The following is a 20,653-nucleotide window of genomic DNA, read 5'->3' as shown; positions in this document are numbered from 1 at the left end:
CAATCAGTTACACAAATAAAAAAACAATGGGCTCCAGCGATCCCAAACCCAAAGTCCTTCTCCTCGGAGACATCATCCAGTACGTCTACACACCCTCCATCACTACCCATCAATCACATCATCATCATCCCCGCACCCAAACACTACCCCTCCAAACAACCAACCAACCCACCACCACCACATACTAACAAGAATAATCTCTAACAGCGCCCACAAAACCTGGTCCTCTCTCTCCGACATCGCCGACCTAATCCGCCCAACAGCCACGAACCGCACCGAATTCATCCAAGAATGCCAATCCGGCGCCCTGGACGGCGTCATCGCCGCATACCGCACCTTCGACAGCGTGAAAATCACCGGTCTGGTTGACGAGGAACTCGTCAATGCGTTGCCTAAGTCGTTGGTTTATCTGGCTCATTGCGGTATGCTCACCTCTCCTTAACATACAAATCCACTACTTAAAAAACAGATATACTAAAGAATGATTCTAAATGCAGGAGCCGGCTACGACCAAATCGACCCGCACGCATGCAGCGCACGATCCCCAACACCCATTCGGATCTCCAACGTCCCCACAGCCGTGGACGACGCCACCGCCGACGTAAACATGTTCCTGATCATCGGAGCGCTGCGGAACTTCAACGCGGGCATGCACGCCCTCCGCGAGGGCAAGTGGCGGGGCCAGCCTGCGCCGCGACTGGGACATGATCCGCAGGGTAAGGTGCTAGGGATTCTGGGGATGGGTGGGATCGGGAGAAATTTGAAGAAGAAGGCGGAGGCGTTTGGGATGCAGGTGATTTATCATAATCGGAGGAAGCTGAGTGAGGAGTTGGCGGATGGGGCGAGGTATGTGAGTTTTGATGAGTTGTTGGCGGAGAGTGATGTGGTTAGTTTGAATTTGCCATTGAATGTGAGTATCCTTCATACACACTTTTTTTTGTGGCCTTTTGAGTGGTTTGGGTTGGGGGTATGTGCTGACAGATGGATAGAAACATACCCGCCATATTATCAGCACGGCCGAGTTCGCCAAGATGAAGGATGGTGTCGTGGTTGTCAATACTGCGCGCGGTGCTGTTATGGATGAGGAGGCGCTCGTGCAGGCGCTTGATAGTGGGAAGGTGTATTCGGCTGGACTGGATGTCTTTGAGGAGGAGCCGACGGTGCATCCGGGTTTGGTCCGCAATCCGAATGTCTTGTTGGTGCCGCATATGGGTACTTGGACTGTTGAGGTAGGTGTCCCATTACTCTCTATCATGATCGTGGTGATCTATCTCAGTACTAATGCTATGGCTACAGACGCAAACTGGCATGGAGGAGTGGGCGATTGAGAATGTCCGCATGGCGCTGGAGACGGGCAAGTTGAAGAGTCCCATCCCAGAGCAGGCGGATCTATGAATACCATATTGTACACGGTACATGCATTAGACTACGATAGAGGGTGCAAGTCGCAGGTACATATATACAAGATGTTCATTATTCATTCTTCTGCAAAAAAAGTCTCGCGGCTTGTCAGGGCATCCCCATTCAAGCAAGCGAATTGAGCCATGATATAGATAGATAATCGACAAGAATGTAAACCACCACCTTATCAGCAATGCAGCCGTAATAACGCCATGATAACTGCCATCCAGCTGCAGCGAAACTGAAGCGAATCAACTCCGGAGTCGTGATGCGACGGCTTCCCCGTATGTCCGCAGTCCGGGAGAGAGAGAAGCATGGCCCACCAACCGGTTCCATCCAATCTGGGCCAGAGTGGGGGAAAATGTGAACAATAAGCTGGCAACATTGAATGAGCAAAGCAAAGTAAAGAGAAAGGAAAATCTAGTTAAACATCATCAAAGGTAGTCGCCAATCGCTTTTTCATATTACAGGTCGCAAATAGATATCGTCAGTGCATGCCAGCCGGCTCGGATCTACTCCCGCGAGACAATCCAGGACCGAACCACCATGCCGCATATGCGCTTGATCACCTGGGTGGTGCCTTTGCCGCCCGCTTCCTGCTCCAGGAACTTCTGCGCCACGTACAGCTTCGCCCCCGCGTCCTTCTCGTTCGTCGTAATTGGTTGCGGGAAGCTGCGCGGGAAGTCTGCCCACCGCTGGCCCAGATGCCGGGCAATGGCAATCGAGTAGATCACGTCACGGTTCTCAAAGGTATCCAGCAAGGTACGGCACCGTGCGAGCGTGTCATCGATCTCCTTGGCCGAGCTCGCTTCGTTATCGTGCAGCGTCAAGAAGTGTCCGATCGAGCTCCAGAAATCCAACGACCGCTGCGTCAGCTGATCGGGCAACAAAGGAGGGTTGGCCGCTGGTTCCCGGGTTGGAAACTGCGCCAGCGGGTTCGAGTCCAGGTGTTCTCCCGTGATCATCGACTCAATGACATCCAACCGCTTGGCAGCAGCCAAAAGATCGAATTCTGGTTGAGTTCCCGTGGAGACATTCATCACATGGCGACACAAAGTCATGGAGCTCCAGACGACCGACGCTTCGAAGCTCTCCAACCGCGCCAGCACATTGGGATCGCCCAGGTTGGGATCATTGAACGCATCGATCAACGCAGAGTACTCAGCCATGAGCTGCGCGTTGGCCAAAAGATGTGTCAATGCCTTCTCCTGGAACCACCGAGTCTCGAAGAACTTGTCAATGGCGGGGGCGTATGTCGCCAGGAAGACCGCCTGAATTTCTTCCAGACGGTTTGGCGGGAGGGACGTAATCGGGTGAGGGGGAGGGGGTGGAATGCCGCGTAGTGCGAGAAGGTCGCTGATCTGAACTTGTTTTACTGCTCACAGTTAACAGACGTACCGCAAAACACTCTTGGATGAAGCTTACATCTGACGTTGGTCGGCTCTGACGGGGTAGCGCTGGTGCTTGTCATGGCGGGATTGACCGTCGGCTGCAGACCTCCTTCCACGGCATGCTGAATGCTGGCCATGTTGTTATTGTTGTTCACGTCCAGCGATGGGTCAATTGCAGTGCCGTAATCGTAGCGTTCACTCGGCGGGGCAGGCGACTCAGACGGGGCAAACGGTTGGGAGGCAGCTGGCATGTAACCCGGAGGCGCAGCGGGATATGAAGTGGAGGGATCCTGAGGATTGACCACCAAGGAAGGATGAGGATTGGGAGCAGGCTGAATGGCGGAAGGCGTGGGTTGCTGCTTAAACACGGGGTCGTAACCTAAGCATTCACGCTTGCTCTTGACACAGTTGCGGCAGACAGGATGCCCTTCGTCACACTAAAAATAACGGTCAGTGGCAAAACTCAGCCGACAGAGAGTGGTCTGCTAGAGCTTGGGAAGTAATAAAACAAAAGAATAAGCACGAGGAAGGAGGTTGAGGGATGGCAGCGAAAAAAGGCAGCGCAGGCAGGCGGGGAGCACAGCGATAGGCGAGTGGGCGCAAACAACAACAAGCGACCGGCGGGGTTGCTGCTGCACAAGCGAAAGGCCCGCCCCCTCCGCCATTCCTTCCTCTCCCCGCCTCTCTGTGCCTTTCTAAACTCAACTGCATCCCCCTTTCTCTCCCTCCAATCCCATCGCAATTATTGCTGAGGGGTCGAATTTTCTTCTGTCATATTCTGCTGGTACGTACCTTGATTCTTCGCTTACGACAGGTGAGACACCCCGTCTTCGTCCGACGTTTCACCTCCTTCTTATGCCGTCCGCCCGACAACAGCTTGTTGGGATCTCCCGGTAGCTGATAGCGCATCTGCGCGTTTGCATTCATGCCCATTTGCCCGACATTGGTAGGGTATCCGGTCATGTACTGGCCCACTGACGGCATCGGAGGCATATTGGATGGCATCGGTGAGCCAATAGGTGCCTGGGGGATCTGCGACGATTGTCCCGAAATGGCATGATGATCCATGGGCTGCATCGAAGGCGCATTCATTGAGGGGGAATGGCTCTGATGGTTGTGGTACATGTCCGATCCTTGTTGCGGCTGCTGTTGCTGCTGCTGATACTGATGCGGCTGTGGCTGCCCCGGCGTATATTGCTGCGGCTGCTGCGACGGTGTATGTTGTGGCGCAGGCGTAGACTGATGGGAGGGTGAATGTGAATGCTGCGGTGGCTGCGCATATTGCTGATGATATGGCTGCTGCGGTTGGGGGGTGTGACCTGGCGTCGTCTGCTGCTGCTGCTGCCCTGGCTGCTGCTGATGTTGTTGCTGCAGTGGTTGCGACTGTTGCTGGGCTGGCTGTTGCAGCGGGGTGCCATTCACAGGAGACTGATACGTAGGAGCAGGCGTAGATGACTGTCCGGATTGCTCGGTAAAATCAAAGCTGGATGTTCCTGGCCCTGAATGCGTAGGCTCCGACACATGACCTTCGTTGGTCAACGACTTGGTGTCAGGAAAAGAAAAGTCAGGCTCTCCGCCCGGCAAATGCCCATCTGCAGCCGGCAGTGTGGTGTCCAGTGGTGGCAGTGAGGTGTCAATGGGCGGCAAGGAGGGTATTGTCGCATCGATCGGAGGCAGCGAATGATCAAGGTTTGGTAGGTGATCGTCCATTGCCGGCATAGTAGAATCGATCGGAGGCAGAGATGTGTCTATCGGTGGAAGGGAATGGTCTGTCGTTGTCGACTGCGTGGTCTCAACAGGTGGTAATTCGGTCGATTCAGGAGCCGGGTTAGGCGGCTCGCCCGACGTGTTCGTCGGCTCTGTAGTGTCGGCCATCTCAATGGTGAAGTATATTCACTTGGGAGCTCGAGAACACTGGGTAAATGAATGTTGAATAGGATCAAACCAACAGTGAGATGAGGACTTGTCGAGGACACGTAGAACTCTGCGGCTGAAAGAACTTGCAGGGGTGCAACGATCGCGAGGTGCTATTTTCTCTAGTCTGGAAGACAGGCGTGTTAGTGACCAGACCTCGGCCCAGAAATTCCATGCACCCTCAAAAGCACCGCAACTGCCGCCCGAAGTGGTATCTGGCTGTGAATGTAAGGGACAGTCAACGGGTTCCGGCGTCTGGGTTTGCGCATGGTCGCGACGGAGTGAGCTGCTGTTGATGCTCCACGGCTTGACCGCGCATCGGAGGACTTTCATAGGCCACGACTCTCGAGTCGATGGCCAGAAACTCAACGGAGCAGTCTGCAGGATGGTCTTTCTCGAAGTTTGCAGATCCGAGGGCAGTGCTGGTATCGGAACCCAGGTGACGTTGAATGCGACCGTCAGGGAATTCCCTCCATGTCGCCCAAACGTGGCACTTCAACGGCGCAACCACCACAGACATTTGCCATCTCGTAACATCCAACGGCCATCCCGGACCTTCTTTTCTTTTCTGCGAGCGTCGACTCTTGTGCGAGCGGCCAAATCCCCGACTGGAGAAGGGAAGGCAGCGGAGTTGGGCGGGCGCGTTTCGGGAGGCAGGCAGATCGGGGCAGGCAAATGGGAAAGAAGCTCTCGTTAACTTACCATGCACTGGGCCAGATAAGCGAAAAGAAGCGAGCCGAATGACTATAGCACCAAAACACGCAATTCGGCACCAGACAGTCTCCGCATTAGGGGTGGGGGTTGGAGCTGGGATTGCGATTAAAATTGTTGTTGCGCCCGCAAAAGAGAAAGAAAGAGAGAAGAGCTTCGGGCCCGCTTGAAGACTCTCTTTTCTCCCCCGGACTTTTGCCAACGCTTGCCAGTTTTGCGCCAAATTTCCATCGGCAGAGAAAAAAAAAAAGGAACCAGCCAGTGGCAACTCAACCCGACAACCATGAATGGCTGCACGCATCTATTAACAACAACACTCATTTAGATTCAATTTAGAAGCTGTGTGAGATTATACTAATTGATAATATTAATGGAACACTATATGACCTTATAGTCTCAACTATCTTCATCATCATCATCCCAGCTAGAAGCCTTGGCTAAATCTCAGCTGGTCTCTGAATACGTTCCCTATGATATATGAACCCGCCGTTCTACTTGTGTCTATCTGACAGTGTCGTCTCTCTTTGTATGATGTCGATATCATATCATTCTTGTAGACCAGCTTGGTTGATGGCTGCATGTATCCCCATGGAAGCAGTCCAGCATCTGCCACCGGTCTGTGCACAACTCGGACCAGCCGTTCTTGATATTCAGCTTCAGGTTCCACATTTGTAATTCTGTAAATGCCAGATTAAGTCATCTGTATGCCGCTCGGCTTCGGATTTCTTAAACACGATCAAGACTTGTCATCGTAATCGCATTACCATCCGTCCTTCTTCAGCAATGTTTGCTAGACCCCAGCCGCCTGGCAGATGCGATCAACAAGTTTGATTTCGCTGACGGTAATGCATCGTCAATATTGCACTGGAGTAATGATGAGAACCGCCAACACGTAACAGCTCCACGTATTTCCGTAAAATGCTGGCCGTGATGGGTGCCGTTACTTTCTCATGACCTTGGCCTTGCGCTTCTTGAAAACGACCCCCGCAGCTGGAGCGTCTTCCGGCTCCTCTTTTGTCGCAGGAGCCGAGGGGGCAGTCTCACTCTCCTGCTTGACCTGAGACGGCTCACCAGTCTCAGGAGCTGCTGCATCTCCTTCTGACTTGACCGGCATGAACTGGCCCTTAACGGTTTCCGGTGCATTCTCAGGCTCCGGCTCCGGCGCCGACTCAGCAGGAGTTGAAGGTTTACCCTTTTTGATATCTTTCGTAGACTCCAAAAGAGCATCAAGATCAGTGTCCTCTTGGGCGCCGGGATAGACTCGGGTCCGGGAGCCCCAGCCCTTACTGACGAATCGTTCAGCTTCTTGTTTTGCCTCTTCCTCCTCCTCGTCACGCTCTTCATGCTTTCGTTTGCGTACCCCTAATGACTGGCTGGCCTTTGATTCCTCCGAAGGTTGTACAACTTTCTCCGACAGCGTTTGCCACTCTCCGGCCAAAGCCATCTCACTGCGGTATTCTTCCGGAATAGCAATACCCATCTCTGCTAGTTGTGCCATTTGTCGTTTTCTTTCTTCCAAAGAAACAGGTCGCTCCTGAGGTTTGGGCGCCGGTGCGGGCGCACGTTTCCAGGGCGCAGCATCCCCGTCTTTCCCACCCGCAGGTCCGGCCACGGTCTGGCGCAGTCGCTCAACCTCATTCTTCGCTCTTTGTGCTTCGCGCTGTTGTTGTTCATTGTTCCGATGGATGTCGCGAAGGAAGCGCTTCAGATTACCCTGATGTTTGGCCGTAGCCTCATGTTGAGACTTTTCGAAGGCGGTATCGCGAATGAAGATCTTGCATTGCTTGCACCAAAACTTGGGCTATGTCGAAGTCAGTGCTGAGACACGGGAGATGGGAAAGCTTCTGCCTACCGCTGATTTCCAATACTCCGCCATGGTTGTGGACCACTTGTCTGAATTCTTTCTGTAATCGGCCGGAAGATGGATGGACTGCCGGTTGCCAAGATGATATCACGCTGCTCGCTGCGTTCCCGACCCGGTGCCGCTAGTCCCAAAGGGGAATTTAGTTGTCGCCTGCCCTGTACTCTGTGAGACTATAAAGACTCAAAGAGACCTTCAGGTCTCTAGTTTAGAAATAATATATTCGACAACATTGATTTGTTTAGCATCCAATTACGCCTTTCTGGCGATAAATTACTTGTTGTGATGGCTTCCTCTACGGTGGTTGAGTACGAATTTGGTGGACCGTAAGCACAAGCCTAACCCGGACCTTTTGGCCTTGATATATTGACGAATTACCGGTAGCCTAGGAGCCACTGCCATCACCATTGGCCTACCTCTACTCCTGACTTTCTTTGCCTTTGGCTGTAACGATGTATCGGGCTGTCCTGTACCTTCGCTGTTGAGCCCTCGCACTTTCACTTGGGAGAAATGGGCCGCGGAGACCGGGTGGCCTGAAGGTGGGATTTGGGCACTCTTCGACTGGAAAGTGACCGTTGCAGTGCTGGCATACTATGTCTTTGTTTTACTTCTCTGGAGACTCCTCCCGGCGCAGAAGGTTCATGGCACTAAACTAGTCCATCACGGTCGTCCCCTCGAGTACCGCATGAATGGTAATTATATACATCCATGTCCCAGGCTGTCATGTGCATCGGTTGAACTGCGCTGACAATCCTCAACAGCATTCTCGACCAGCGTTGCCGTTTTCGCTGCTTGCGCAATCGGCACATACTTGCAAGGCGCCGAATTTCCCGTGTGGACGTATATCGTGGATCACTATGTGCAAATCTTGACGGCCAATGTGTTGATATCATTTGCCCTCGCCACCTACCTCTATATCAGCAGCTTCAGCGTGGGCACCAATTACCCTAATAAGGATCTTCGCGAACTAGCGGCTGGTGGGAGGACAGGCAATATCATCTACGATTTCTACATTGGCCGGGAGTTGAACCCCCGCGTCACTCTTCCACTCTTTGGGGAGATCGACATTAAGACTTGGTGCGAGATGTATCCTGGCTTGACTGGTTGGATACTGCTTGATCTTGCCTTTGTCGCCAAACAATATCGCAATTTTGGCTATGTCTCCGACAGCATTCTATTGATCACCTTCTTTCAGGGGTTCTACGTGCTCAATAGCCATTATAATGAGTTAGGGCTTCTGACTATGATGGATATCACCACTGATGGCATGGGGTTTATGCTCTCCTTTGGCGATCTCGTCTGGGTGCCCTTCCTATACTCAACACAATGTCGTTATTTGTCTGTCTATCCGCTGCAGCTGGGGTGGTTGAACATCGCAGCTGTGAGCGCCGTCTTTGCCCTGGGACTGTATATTTTCCGGGCCGCCAACGATCAGAAGCACATGTTCCGCACGCACCCCAACGATCCGAGTGTGGCAGGCCTGTCGTACATTCAAACCAAGCGGGGAACTAGACTACTCACAGCTGGATGGTGGGGAATGTCACGCCACATCAACTACTTTGGGGATTGGCTACAAGCACTGCCCTTCAGTCTGCCCACGGGCATGGCAGGGTATCTCATCTACCCGGCAGGGAGCATTGTGGCGGCCTCTCAGAGCTTCCAGATGATAGACGGGCGCAAGGTCGTCCAGGGAAAAGCACAAGGCTGGGGAATAATCTTCACCTACTTCTACGTGCTGTACTTTGCAATCTTGTTGATGCACCGGGAACGTAGAGACGATGCTATGTGTGCGGCAAAGTATGGCGAAGACTGGGAGAAGTATCGGCGGGCAGTCCGGTGGAGAATCCTGCCCTGGATATATAAGACTTCGATAGATGGGTAGCTGAGCTAAGTATCATTAAGTAGAATCAAGTGTATGGAGTCTAATATGCTAGCCAATCATCAGTGTTCCGAAGGCTCAAATAAGATGATGGTAGTCTGCAGATAGCGGAGATGAGGGTAATCCTCCCTACAACTCTGATGGTTGGCAGGGCAACGGGAACAAACGGCGGCCGGACCAACAACAGCAAATCCACTTCACTCTCCTCCATCATCCTGCTCGCGTTGGGATATTCCCGTGTTACTCAGTATCGCTATTCGGTATCATCCTTTTATCTCAGCGAAGCCCGGTAAATTATCTCGTTATAATCTACAAATTCACCATCTACCGGCTTCAAGTCCCTCCTTCCCGATCTCGTTTGACGTCAGCGCCGAAACACACATTCCGCCGCGGATTCACCATGAAGATGGCGGACTTCGTCTGTCCTTCCGACACATTCCAGGCATGGTGAGTCCATCCTTCTCTTTGGGCGGCCTAAATGTCCGCTGTCTGTTTGGAACTCAATGTGGGAGATCTGTTGCGCCACCGCCATGTTGCGGCCCCCCTTTTCTCCTACCATCGACAGTTCTCCGATAAACATCATTCAGCCGTGATCGACGCCTTGTTTTCCCCTCACTAACATCTTACTCTCTCTGCAGCCCTCCACATCTACGAACCACCTTCTCTCAGGAGGACCGATTCAGATTTACCCCCGTCAAAGCTACCAGAGCCGCCCCCCGTCCCTGGGAACGCAAACCATCAACCGCATTCCGCGCCCGCGGCAAGTCGCGTAAGGTCTGGAAGCGCTTTCGCACTTCGTTCAACAGCATGAAAGCTCTGCAGCAATTGATTGCGGCAGAGCGTCATACCGTCGATGACGACCTACATTTGGAGATCAACACGTCGCGGAACCCCGGCCTCCGCCGCGGTGTCAAGCGCAGGTGTTTCGCTCTGGAAGCGGACGCCTTGGAGGATAGTGTGCGCGGGCGCTCGTTCTTGGAAACACAGTGGGAGTCCGAGGTTAATGGACGGCGACGTGAGTTTATCCTCCTGGTCCTTCAAGACATTATCCAGTCGGATGGACTAACGACCCCAGGCAAACTTCCCCTAATCTACAGTGACTTTGTCGACATCCCCGATGAGCCGGTTGAAAACGACAGCCTACAACCAGAAGAGTCGTGTGACGATGTGAAGGACGACCAGGAAGTGCCCACGTCGACGTTGGAGGAAGAGCTCGCGGAGAACCCTGCCGATATGGACGAATCCCCCAGTCTGATCCCGGAAACCCCCACTAAATTGGCGTCCGACGCAGCCTATAGCCGCTCGCTACATGGCCTGTCGCCGCTAGTGGTTGGTGGCATGGTGTTCGGCACTCCAGACTTAAGAACCCGCGAGGACGTCGAACAGCCAACTGTGCATCTGTCCGACGCAATTGAAGACGAACCTACGACTCCGCAGGATGATGGCCATGATGAAGACACGGTTTCTACGATGATCGGTGAAGAGCACACCGACGGAGAGCCGACTGTACCTGTCGACGTAGAAACTCTAGACGAACCGGCCGCGGCTACGGTCGCTGCACCAGTGCAGGAATTAACGAGTGCGCAGGAGTCAACGCTCGTTCGGTCGGCACTCCGAAGCTCATTGGACGGAGAAGATACTGAGTTGCTCAACAACTTCTTGTCCAAGGCCAAAGCTAAGCGCGAGGCCAAAGCCGCTATGGTCGCTCAGGAGCAGGAGCAGGAGACCGAAAAGACTGAGCCTGAACCGGAGGTGCCGGTTATTGTTGCGTCTCCCACACCGGCGCGCCGCGCGTTGGAGGACCTTGATACCAACTCGCCCTCACCGCAGAAGCCTCAGCTGTCGCCTACAAAGGAGAAAGATGAGGCCAGTCCGCAGCCATCTAGTCCTCGACGCAGCACTCGACCTCGCACCGTTCGCTCTTCCAACCTGTTGACGACCATTACTGCTGCGGCTGCAGTACGCAACACACTGTCACTCCGCCGTGCCAAGGGCACAGAATTCGTCTTCTTGCAGCGCACCGAGGCCCAGGAGCTGGCCCTTACGACACGGCGAAACACGCGACTGAATAAGGGCAATGCACAGGCACCGAAGTTCGTTTTGCAGGGTCTCACACGCAAGTCGCCAGCATCTGGGAAGAAGGCCGACACCGCCCCTTGCACAGATAGCGAGACGACGGGAGACGTCTCGGAGCGACCACACAAAACGGCAAAGAAGCATGTGTCGTGGAACGACGAGGAACTGGTGCAGTTCGACGACGGATCAGAGGCAGCAAAGGGCGACGAGCATGACGTTGCGAGCCGCGGAAGCAAGGGCAAAAGCCCCGAGAAAAGAAAGGCAGCCAGTAGCCGAACAACGCGGTCTCAAGTGGCGCAGAAGAGTGGTGGGGAGGATCGCGCCGATGCAGCGGCTACTGCACCCGCTACTGCAACGCCTCGGACGCGGCGCGTGCGCCGGCTGGGTCCCGGAGCACCCAAAGCCGACTCGACGGCTGCAACAGCCGTCAGCAATGTTTCTCTGTCCTCTTTGTCGTCGCCCAGCAGCGACAACAGCGCGAGCACGGCCGAGCAGCGCAAGAAGCTGACCCCCAAGTCGCCGAGGCGGGTCCCGGCGACGCCGTCGAAGCCTGCAAGCGACAGCATCAAGACATCACTCCGCAGCAGTAGCGCGAAGACCAACCTGCTGAAGATCAACGCTGGGTCGACGCCAGTGCCTCGGAAGATGCGTCCGCGCGCGTGAATATGATATTGTTGATATCCTCGTTTGCTTTCTCGGTTATTTGGCGTTTCGGGATAGTGTACATACGGGGGAACCGATAGGGAAGGCGTTTGGTCTGATGGCACTTGCAGAATTGAATTACTACGTTAATATGAGGATGATCGTTTACTCTCATACAATCGCAGGATAGGTATCAATAGTAGGTAACTATCCTGTATATTTCCGATACAACCTAAAAGCAAGAATTGCAACACATGGACCTCCCTCAGCCTTGCTGTTCCACCATCACATTCAGATCTACACTGCACAGCACCCTCACATCCTTACAGCTGATAGTATGCACCGCGGAGGTGCAGTTCCCTGGTACTCCATGGATATGTATCCAAGCTATAGACTACTCACACCCACACACACCTTATATTTCCTCATACATGATGGATTTCTGCATGTCTCTGCACGATGATATAACGTCTGCGTTGGGGGATAAGGTTTCCCGCCCTGCATTGTACATACTATACAGTTAGTAGCTGGGTTGCAGGTTGGTGCAGTGGGAATTAGTATTGAAGTTGATGGAGGGTGGTGCCGGTGAGTTACTATTCTGGATGTGGTGTTGATATATATTTTGTTGCTGAGGATGATGCTACTAGTACTACGTACTAGATACACTCCGTAATAGCAGTAGTAGGGACTAGAGGCTGGGTTGTACGTAGAGAGAGGGTCATTACTTACTACCACTTAGTCCTAAGTAGTAGTACTAAGTAGTAAGCTATAGGAAAGTGTAATGAATATATACTATCATATCCGCATGGACTACAATTACAATATATGGTTGTAGATACCCCGTGCAATTTAATTAGTATTCAAACTACTCGTTTTGGTATAGTATTCCATCCTAACCTAATGGAAAATATCTATTCCCTTAGCCGTTGCGATCATACTAATGCGGAGAGACTATACAACCACACCCTCATTCAAAATGTATACTGAGCTTTGACTACCATCATCATCATCATCAACTGCAAGTTCAATAAACTTTGGCACAGCAAACACATGTCGACGATCACCCATCACACTACTACCACGAACTAACTGAAGTAGTAGTACACAATACCTCCCCTCAATCACCACATCTCCAATTAAACCACACTAACTACGTACCCCAATTCCTCACCCTCCCTTCCTCTCTCATTAATCCCTCAAATCTCAAAAAATTACCCCACATCTTATCCCCCATCCCACCTACTAAATAAGTACATAGTCTACTTTTACTACATCCACTCCATATACCACACAGCTAGTACTAAGAACTAACGAAGCGCAAATCCCACGCAGATCCAAAGCCAGAAAAGAACAAACAAAGTTCAGCCCAGGATGCAATTAGCTTTTCGCTGAAGTTCCCTATTTCAGGGCGCATATCGCGGGTAGATTCGGACTACTTATTATGGAGTAAGTAACTAAGATAGGTACTTGGATATTTTGTAGTTTAGTAAGTAAGTACTTCGGTGTATGTGGCAGGGTTGATGGATCCGAATTTGAGATATGTTTGTCTGATTGATTGAGTGATTGATTGATTGATCCTGGAAGGATCCAGGCACCAGTACCAACCAATCAACCAACCAGCCGTAACCTGTGTAAATGGTAGATACTGCTACTCCTCTACTACTCCTGTAGGCGAATAATATCTTTCTACCGACAAGATAAGTAAGTAGGTAGCGAAGATACTGAGATGGAGGTTATACTCCGTATTCAGAAACATACCAAGTGGACCATTATCCATCCATCCATCCAACATAAATAATCCCTCAAAACATACACACGCAGATAGTACTACTCCTGGTATACCATCCAATCCACCGTATCACATTCAATCCCGATAAATGTACTCCGTACACAGTATCCATAACTCCATCAATCCTCTATCCCGACTGGACAAATCCTAGTAGTAAGTACCGGGTTTCTTACCCCTCTCTACGTACTAGACTACTACTTACTCCGTAGTACGTAGCATCACATCAACCAGATAAAATAATTGAATACCAAGTACTAGGGCTAGGGCACCATCACAACCAACCCCCCTCCAGGCTCCCCTCCCCACTCCCCCAAACAGTACTAACTACTAACACGCAAGCCCCCTTACCCGATTCAGCCATTCGGTGTTTTAGGGCTTCTTCCACATTTGCCCACCGAGGAGGAACCCGGGTACTACCTATATTCCGAGATTCTCCGACACGAGCCCATGACTAGCCTGCTTCGGTTAGAGTACCGGTCCCCCTCTCCTTTGTGTTAATTGTTTTGGTTCCAGGTACGCTACATCATGATATGATGGAAAGCCATTGCCATGCAATAAAGAAAATTAATACAAGGATTAGTAGTCAGTATATATGTAAATTATGTTAATGGTGTGGTCGATGAAGGTTCTAGATTACCCGTTATTGAAGGTTTTGCCACATAATATTCTTATTATTTTTTTCTTCTTCTTTCAGATGCTATCTTCATTGTTTCGTAGTTAAAGTGTCTTAGATATTTTTTGTGTTGTTGGATGTTAAAAGGGAGGAATGGAGGGAATTGCTCTGACGTCATTGCGCACTAGTCCCGTCAACGCATGGAGGACAGTCCTCCGACGCTCCGAGTAAGTAACCTAACTTACTAGCTAGGATTAGTCCCGTTTCTCCCGTCTCCATCAAGCCACTTAGTCTTTTGCTAAATGTGATTCGGCTGGCAAGCACATGCATGCATGCATGAATGGGTTGAGGTTTCATTTGCGAACTGTTGGTGGGAGCGACAATCTGATGGCTGGGATTGGCGGATAGGTGGTTTCCTATTATTAAATTATTATTTTTTATGATGGTCCTTTTTTAATTGTTTTGTCTATTTTGTATTCTAGGGGAAAAAGGGGAATGGAAAGTGAAATACATGGATTGCTTTCTATACGTATTGTATTGTGGTGTAATCTGTTTTTGCTTTGATTGCTAGATACACATTTCATCTCAATTCGTCCATCCACTCATAAGCTCATTCGGTCCAATTTTACTGGTTTATGGCCTGCATAAATCACAAATCGCTTTCTATCATCATCTAAGCGGACAGGTTCTTGGCGGTCTCCTCGGGCCACACGTCGTAGCCAAAGGTGTCCTTCATGTTGACGAAGCGGAAGTGACGACCCTCGGCCACCTTGTTGACGGCCTCGTACTCCTCATCCGTGAGCTGGATGCTCTTGAAGTTGGACTCGATACGGGCGGGGTTGGAGCTCTTGGGGAGCACAACGTAGCCACGACGCAGACCCCAGGCGATGAGCACCTGCGCCAGAGTGTAGCCGCCCTTCTTGGCGATGTCGTTCAGCGTCTGGTTCTCGCTGACCTTCTCACCCGTCGTGGGGACCTGGTTCTGGGAGCCCAGGGGAGAGTAGGCCTCGGGCAGGATTTCGTGCTTGAAGCAGTAGTCAACGAGCTCCTGGTTGGGCAGGAAGGGGTGGATCTCGATCTGGTTGACGTGAGGCTTGACCTCGGCGTACTTGAGGAGCTTCTCCAGACCCTCGATGGTCCAGTTGGAGACACCGATCGCCTTGGCCTTGCCCTCCTTGTAAATCTTCTCCATGGCCCTCCAGGTGGGCTCGGGGTTCTCAGTGAGATCCTTGAGGATCACGTACTACAGGAGTTTCAAGTCAGCTCTGCTGTGATGCTAGAATTATGGGGGAAATAGACATACCTTTCCATCAGGGCCGATCTTGGGCTTCTCCTGAGTCTCCTTCTCGGCAGCAATGGGCCAGTGAACGAGGAAGAGGTCAATGTAGTCGACCTTGAGCTTCTTGAGGGAGCTCTCAATGGACCACTGCACATCCTCGGGGCGGTGGAGGTGGTTCCAGACCTTGGTGCAGATGAAGATGTCCTCACGCTTGACGGAGGGGTTGGCAGCGAGGAAGTCCTTGACGGCATCACCAACCTCACCCTCGTTCAGGTAGTACCAGGCACAGTCGAGGTGACGGTATCCGGTGTTGAGAGCACAGGTGACGGCCTTGTAGGTCTCACCAGTGGCACCCTCGTTGGCGAAGGTACCGAAACCGACGCCGGGGATCTTGACGCCGTTGCTAAGAGTGAAGGACTGTCCGGAAGACATGGTTGTGTAAGGGTATCGAAGTGATGGGGAAAAGAAGGAATTGGGTATAATTGGTATAGTTGAAGAGGAAGAAGAGGCAGAGAAGCCGAGGGATGAGTACAAATAGCGGGTGGGAGGGGAAGAAGTCACTTGGTGGTATGGGCGAGGAGGGGCTTTCGTTGAGAAGGCAACTTTACAGGCAAGAACAGCAAGTGGGGTGGAGGGGGGTGTGTTGATGAGGGGTATGATGCTATTGCTGCTACTAATTATATTATGCAGGGTCATTTTCTTTGACTTTTCAGTTTGCGGTATGTACACTTGTACTTTTTACTTCACCAAGCTATCTTGGAAAAGAACCATCCATGCTTGACCTTGGTGTTCGATAATTTTCTTTTCCAAGCTCGAGCTTGGGGGAGCTCCTGGACAAATTTCCCTGTGAAGCTTCCATGACGGCATGGACACGTTTTGGTTTTTGGCCTGAGGAAAGAAAGCCCACTTTTTTCTGGATCCGATTAATTCATTTTGAATTTCTCATTTCCCAAACCAGACGGGGAAATTGCAATTACCAAAAAAAGGAGAGACATGGAGCCCATGACATCATTGGATGTATTGGTTTCGAAACGGCGCGAGCGTTTGACCCGCCGCCGCCCGCTCGATCGTCATCGGCTCCAGCGATCTGTGGCTCGTTCGTGAGTGGAATGCCCGTAGCGACCAATCATTGTCCCACAGAGTCCCGCTGGCACCCCCTCCTGTCCACTCAACTTGCAGCAGCTTCTTCCTTCTTGAGTGGTTCGTCCTGCGAACAAATTTCCAGCCTGGCCAATAATGTCTCACAGAATCCGGTGATGCCACTCCCCAGTAGCCCTCCCGCCCCGCCACGGTGGGCAAGTTCAGGCTGCCATCTGCAGCCACGATGCTGCGCCGGCAGTGAAAGTGGTGTGAAGAGTGGGACTTTTATGTGTGGTGTGTGTATGTGTGTGTCTGTTTAATGCCTCAGAACTCCCCGCCCCGAAACTGTTCCGAAAGGAGTAGTAACTTGAATACCTGCATGGTAATTGGCATTGGCATTTGCTATGCGTGTGTGTGTGTGCTGTGTGTATGTCGTAGTATTGAACATGTCATAAATTACCACCAGCCAGGGTCCAGCGGTCACAGTCTTGAAAGATTACAGCAGAGCTCCACCTACAACCTGCCCAGAAAAAAAAGTAGTGGACTTTCTTTTATTGTAAGACCAGTTACTTACTAGACTAAACTACATCCATCAAGCTGCCATTGTTGGCTCCGCTCCCCTCCAGCGAAACTACGAAATGTCGCAGCTAATCATCTCCCCGTAAATAATGACGACGAGAATTCCTAGGGATGATGATACGCCCCTCCCAATCCAGTCGGTGGATCCGGATGGCTGATTTGGCCGCAGCGCTGTCTCCGTATGGCTGCACCCAGGATAATCACCCTCCTTGTCGGTGGTACGCCTTCTCCCCTCGTCCGCTGGGACCTTACCGCCACTGTAGTTCTGCTGAAGAAAGCTTGTTATATATGATCCTCTTCGCCTCCCTTCTCTTTCTTTTCCATCTTCATCCTTCTCTTTCACATCATCCTCCTCTTCCATCTTCCTCCGGTGACAATTGCTTGCAGGTGACGCCCATTGGTTGTCTTCCTGTTTTCGTCTCCGAGTGATATCATCCTTATATCCTTCCTATCTTATCATCATCTATCTCCCTCCCCCTCCTATATATTCTTTCAACTCTCCTGACCCTTTGGTATTTTGTCAATTGAACCCCTCTATAACCTCAATTCCTTCAGCAATTCATCATGCCTCGCTTCGACGACGCTGACTTCGCCGTGGACGCTGCCCCTGCTCCGGGTGCCCGCTCCCCCCGCGATGCTCGTGGTAGCGCTGCTGGCTCTCTGCCCATCCCCAACGATGCTGGCAACACTGTCGAGATCCCCGCTACTCGCAGCTCCATCAGCGATGCTGCTCAGTACATGCACAACCTGAGCTTTGCTCCCTCCTCCCGGGACCGTCGTGGCTCCCGCAACTCCTTTGGCACTTCCCTGCCCATCCCCAGATCTCCCCGTGTCTCTCGTCTTTCCTCGGTGGTCACTGCGGATGTTTCCCGCGACATCCTGGCCTCTCAGGTCCAGGACATGTCCAAGGAGAAGGTCGCTGCCGCCAAGAACATGGCCTTCGCTTTCGATATCGATGGTGTCCTGGCCCACGGTAACGAGGCCATTCCGGAGGCTAAGGAGGCCCTCGCGATGCTCAACGGTGACAACGAGCTGGGCATCAAGATCCCTTACATTCTCCTGACCAACGGTGGTGGTAAGACTGAGGACGAGCGCTGCGCTCAGCTCACCGAGGTCCTTGGCTGCCCCATCTCCACCGACCAGTTCATCCAGTCTCACACCCCAATGCAGGCGTTGGCCGAGTACTACGAGACCGTCCTGGTCTGCGGTGGTGAGAAGCAGAAGATCCGCAAGGTCGCTGAGAACTACGGCTTCAAGAACGTCATCCACCCCAAGGATGTCCTCGCCTGGGACCCCACCATCTCCCCCTGGGGCTGCTTCCACGAGGAGGACCGTCTCGAGGCTAAGCCCCGCGACTTCTCTAAGATCAAGTTCGACGCTATCCTGGTGTTCGCCGACTCTCGCGACTACGCCACTGACATGCAGCTCATCATGGACCTCCTCCTGGCCGAGGACGGAAAGCTGCTGACCCGTGCCAAGGACCCCGTTGCTTCCCGCATCCCGGTCTACTTCTCCCAGGGTGACCTGGTCTTCCCTACCGACCACAAGGGCCCCCCCCGTCTGACCCAGGGTCTCTTCCGTATCTCCATTGAGGCTCAGTACAAGGCCCTCACTGGTGTCGACCTGGAGCGTGTCGTCTACGGCAAGCCCGAGCGCGCCACCTACACCTACGCCGATGAGGTCATGAAGGCCTGGATGGAGCAGATCCACAACGAGAACCGTCTGCCCGAGAACATCTACATGGTCGGTGACAACCCGGCCTCCGACATCTGCGGTGGTAACATGCACGGCTGGAACACCTGTCTGGTGCGCACCGGTGTCTTCCAGGGCAAGGACAACGACGACAACAACCCGGCCAACTTCGGTGTCTTCCCCAACGTCCTGGAGGCCGTCAAGGCTGCCGTCCGCAAGGAACTCGGCCAGGACTTCAAGTTCAAGTGGAACCCCAAGGTCAACCCCGTCCTCCACGGCGACGGTGCCTCCGCTGTCGAGTAAACGCATTAACATCGGCGCTTGCTTTTTCTTTCTCTCCACACCACTTTTCCTCAACCATTTTGTTCACATCTTGATCGATGTTAGACATTTCTTTTGCATGTTACGGCTTACGGATTTGGACTACTGATATCCATCGTCGCTCCTGGGCCACAAAAAATCGCCATCAGCGAGTCGACTGATTTTGTTTTGGTTTTATTGTTTGTTTCCTTTTTAGGACTCTTTAGACTGGGTTTTTTCATTTTTCTCCCACTGTCATGTTCACATACACATTTCACATACCAATGATGTCTCTTCCACTGGGCTGGTTAGATGGATTGGATAGGTTCGGGTTACTTTTAGACTTTTTGCTTTTGCTTTTGGTTACATGGAAATCTACTACAACCCTGCAATGTTGCAGCCGGTTTCTTTCCCACCCACCCAATAACCGTTCTCAGTAAAATCAAGTAACTTCCAATAAACTTCGTCACGAGTAGTAAAGTAAAAGTAAAAACTTAACCATTGAAGCTTTCTACCTCTTATCCCATTCTCGAAAAACTCTGGTACCGAGTCGTGACGACATTGTCGCCGCGTGCGGTCGGACTTTGAAACTCAATTTTCCTGCTGTCATTCCATCTGAAACCCTCAAATGAGCAGTTAGGAAGTGAGGGTAGTAATTTCGGGTCCTCATCCAATGAGATAACTCGAGTATCTCAGCGGAAGCTTCCGATCCATCTACCCATCCCGTGTACGAGATCCCCGAGCGTTGGGTAATCAAGTGGTGGTGGTGGTGGTGGCTGCTGCTGCTGCTGCATTCGAGCCGAGCGATGGATCGATACTTACATTCCCGTTCCGGTTCCCGATGCGGGCGGGTTTGGGCTTGGCTGGGGGGTTATTCTCGGAACGTCCCGGGTGTCACTTCACTTGAGTAGTATCGGATTCAGGTCTTCTCGGGAATTAGTTTCGGGCGTCGTTCTCGATTAGGATTGTTATACGATTTTGTGTAGTAATTCATTTGTTGATGTATGCATGCTGCATATACTAGTGTAGTGGGAAATAGTGATCCTGTCATGCAATGGCAGTGGATGATTTGATGAATTTGATGCAACTTCGGCTCGGGGTCGGAGTCGTGGTCAGGGTTGCTCGTCTCGGGCTGGGGTCGTTGGACATCTACCGAGTCCGGGAAAATGTAGTGCAGGGGGAAGGAGTCCTACAGTATTCCTGTGGAGGGGCATGGCGGGGTTAAGTGCTGTCTGGTATTGGAGGTATGCTAGTGGTTTAGTGTGCTTCTTCTGCTCAATGATGTACCTGATGGTGGGTTGTTCTTGTTTGGGTGGGTGAATGTTATGGAGAGCGCTTATTTCATTCTCTTCTTGCAGGGACTTGGGTAGCATACTGCAATTGCGATAAGTAGGAGGGATTAGAAGGAAGGGTTGGGGTAACTGTACCTTTGATAGGACTGATTTT

At 51.9% G+C, this 20,653-nt stretch overlaps 8 protein-coding genes across 8 annotated transcripts; 4 read left to right on the top strand and 4 right to left on the bottom strand.

The window, feature by feature from the left end:
- Nucleotides 1–26: 26 nt before the first annotated feature.
- AKAW2_20781A (D-mandelate dehydrogenase-like dehydrogenase) lies at nt 27–1,395 on the top strand (the record flags this gene model as incomplete). The annotated part of the gene is made up of 5 exons (XM_041685531.1): nt 27–79; nt 208–422; nt 498–910; nt 990–1,229; nt 1,297–1,395. The coding sequence occupies 5 exons, from the start codon at nt 27–29 to the stop codon at nt 1,393–1,395; spliced, it is 1,020 nt and encodes a 339-aa protein (XP_041539607.1).
- Nucleotides 1,396–1,913: 518 nt separating this feature from the next.
- Nucleotides 1,914–4,667, bottom strand: AKAW2_20780S (putative C6 finger domain protein; the record flags this gene model as incomplete). The annotated part of the gene is made up of 3 exons (XM_041685530.1): nt 1,914–2,776; nt 2,827–3,229; nt 3,585–4,667. 3 exons carry the CDS (start codon nt 4,665–4,667, stop codon nt 1,914–1,916), a joined length of 2,349 nt encoding a protein of 782 aa, XP_041539606.1.
- Nucleotides 4,668–4,944: 277 nt separating this feature from the next.
- On the bottom strand, nt 4,945–5,226 carry AKAW2_20779S (uncharacterized protein; the record flags this gene model as incomplete). The annotated part of the gene is made up of 1 exon (XM_041685529.1): nt 4,945–5,226. The coding sequence occupies one exon, from the start codon at nt 5,224–5,226 to the stop codon at nt 4,945–4,947; it is 282 nt and encodes a 93-aa protein (XP_041539605.1).
- Nucleotides 5,227–6,357: 1,131 nt separating this feature from the next.
- Nucleotides 6,358–7,293, bottom strand: AKAW2_20778S (putative formin binding protein; the record flags this gene model as incomplete). The annotated part of the gene is made up of 2 exons (XM_041685528.1): nt 6,358–7,218; nt 7,270–7,293. 2 exons carry the CDS (start codon nt 7,291–7,293, stop codon nt 6,358–6,360), a joined length of 885 nt encoding a protein of 294 aa, XP_041539604.1.
- Nucleotides 7,294–7,563: 270 nt separating this feature from the next.
- AKAW2_20777A (uncharacterized protein) lies at nt 7,564–9,160 on the top strand (the record flags this gene model as incomplete). Its single annotated transcript, XM_041685527.1, has 3 exons — nt 7,564–7,604; nt 7,663–7,970; nt 8,040–9,160. The coding sequence occupies 3 exons, from the start codon at nt 7,564–7,566 to the stop codon at nt 9,158–9,160; spliced, it is 1,470 nt and encodes a 489-aa protein (XP_041539603.1).
- A 397-nt stretch (nt 9,161–9,557) lies between these two features.
- AKAW2_20776A (uncharacterized protein) lies at nt 9,558–11,896 on the top strand (the record flags this gene model as incomplete). The annotated part of the gene is made up of 3 exons (XM_041685526.1): nt 9,558–9,604; nt 9,796–10,172; nt 10,233–11,896. 3 exons carry the CDS (start codon nt 9,558–9,560, stop codon nt 11,894–11,896), a joined length of 2,088 nt encoding a protein of 695 aa, XP_041539602.1.
- A 3,054-nt stretch (nt 11,897–14,950) lies between these two features.
- gldB (putative glycerol dehydrogenase (GldB)) lies at nt 14,951–16,252 on the bottom strand (the record flags this gene model as incomplete). Its single annotated transcript, XM_041685525.1, has 2 exons — nt 14,951–15,520; nt 15,581–16,252. 2 exons carry the CDS (start codon nt 16,250–16,252, stop codon nt 14,951–14,953), a joined length of 1,242 nt encoding a protein of 413 aa, XP_041539601.1.
- Nucleotides 16,253–17,779: 1,527 nt separating this feature from the next.
- On the top strand, nt 17,780–19,210 carry AKAW2_20774A (phosphatidyl synthase; the record flags this gene model as incomplete). Its single annotated transcript, XM_041685524.1, has 1 exon — nt 17,780–19,210. The coding sequence occupies one exon, from the start codon at nt 17,780–17,782 to the stop codon at nt 19,208–19,210; it is 1,431 nt and encodes a 476-aa protein (XP_041539600.1).
- Between the last annotated feature and the right edge of the window lie 1,443 nt (nt 19,211–20,653).

This window comes from Aspergillus luchuensis, chromosome 2 (assembly GCF_016861625.1).
Source record: "Aspergillus luchuensis IFO 4308 DNA, chromosome 2, nearly complete sequence".
Classification (NCBI taxonomy): domain Eukaryota; kingdom Fungi; phylum Ascomycota; class Eurotiomycetes; order Eurotiales; family Aspergillaceae; genus Aspergillus; species Aspergillus luchuensis.
Note: the sequence above shows the minus strand (reverse complement) of the source record. Positions and strands in the feature narration are given on the sequence as shown.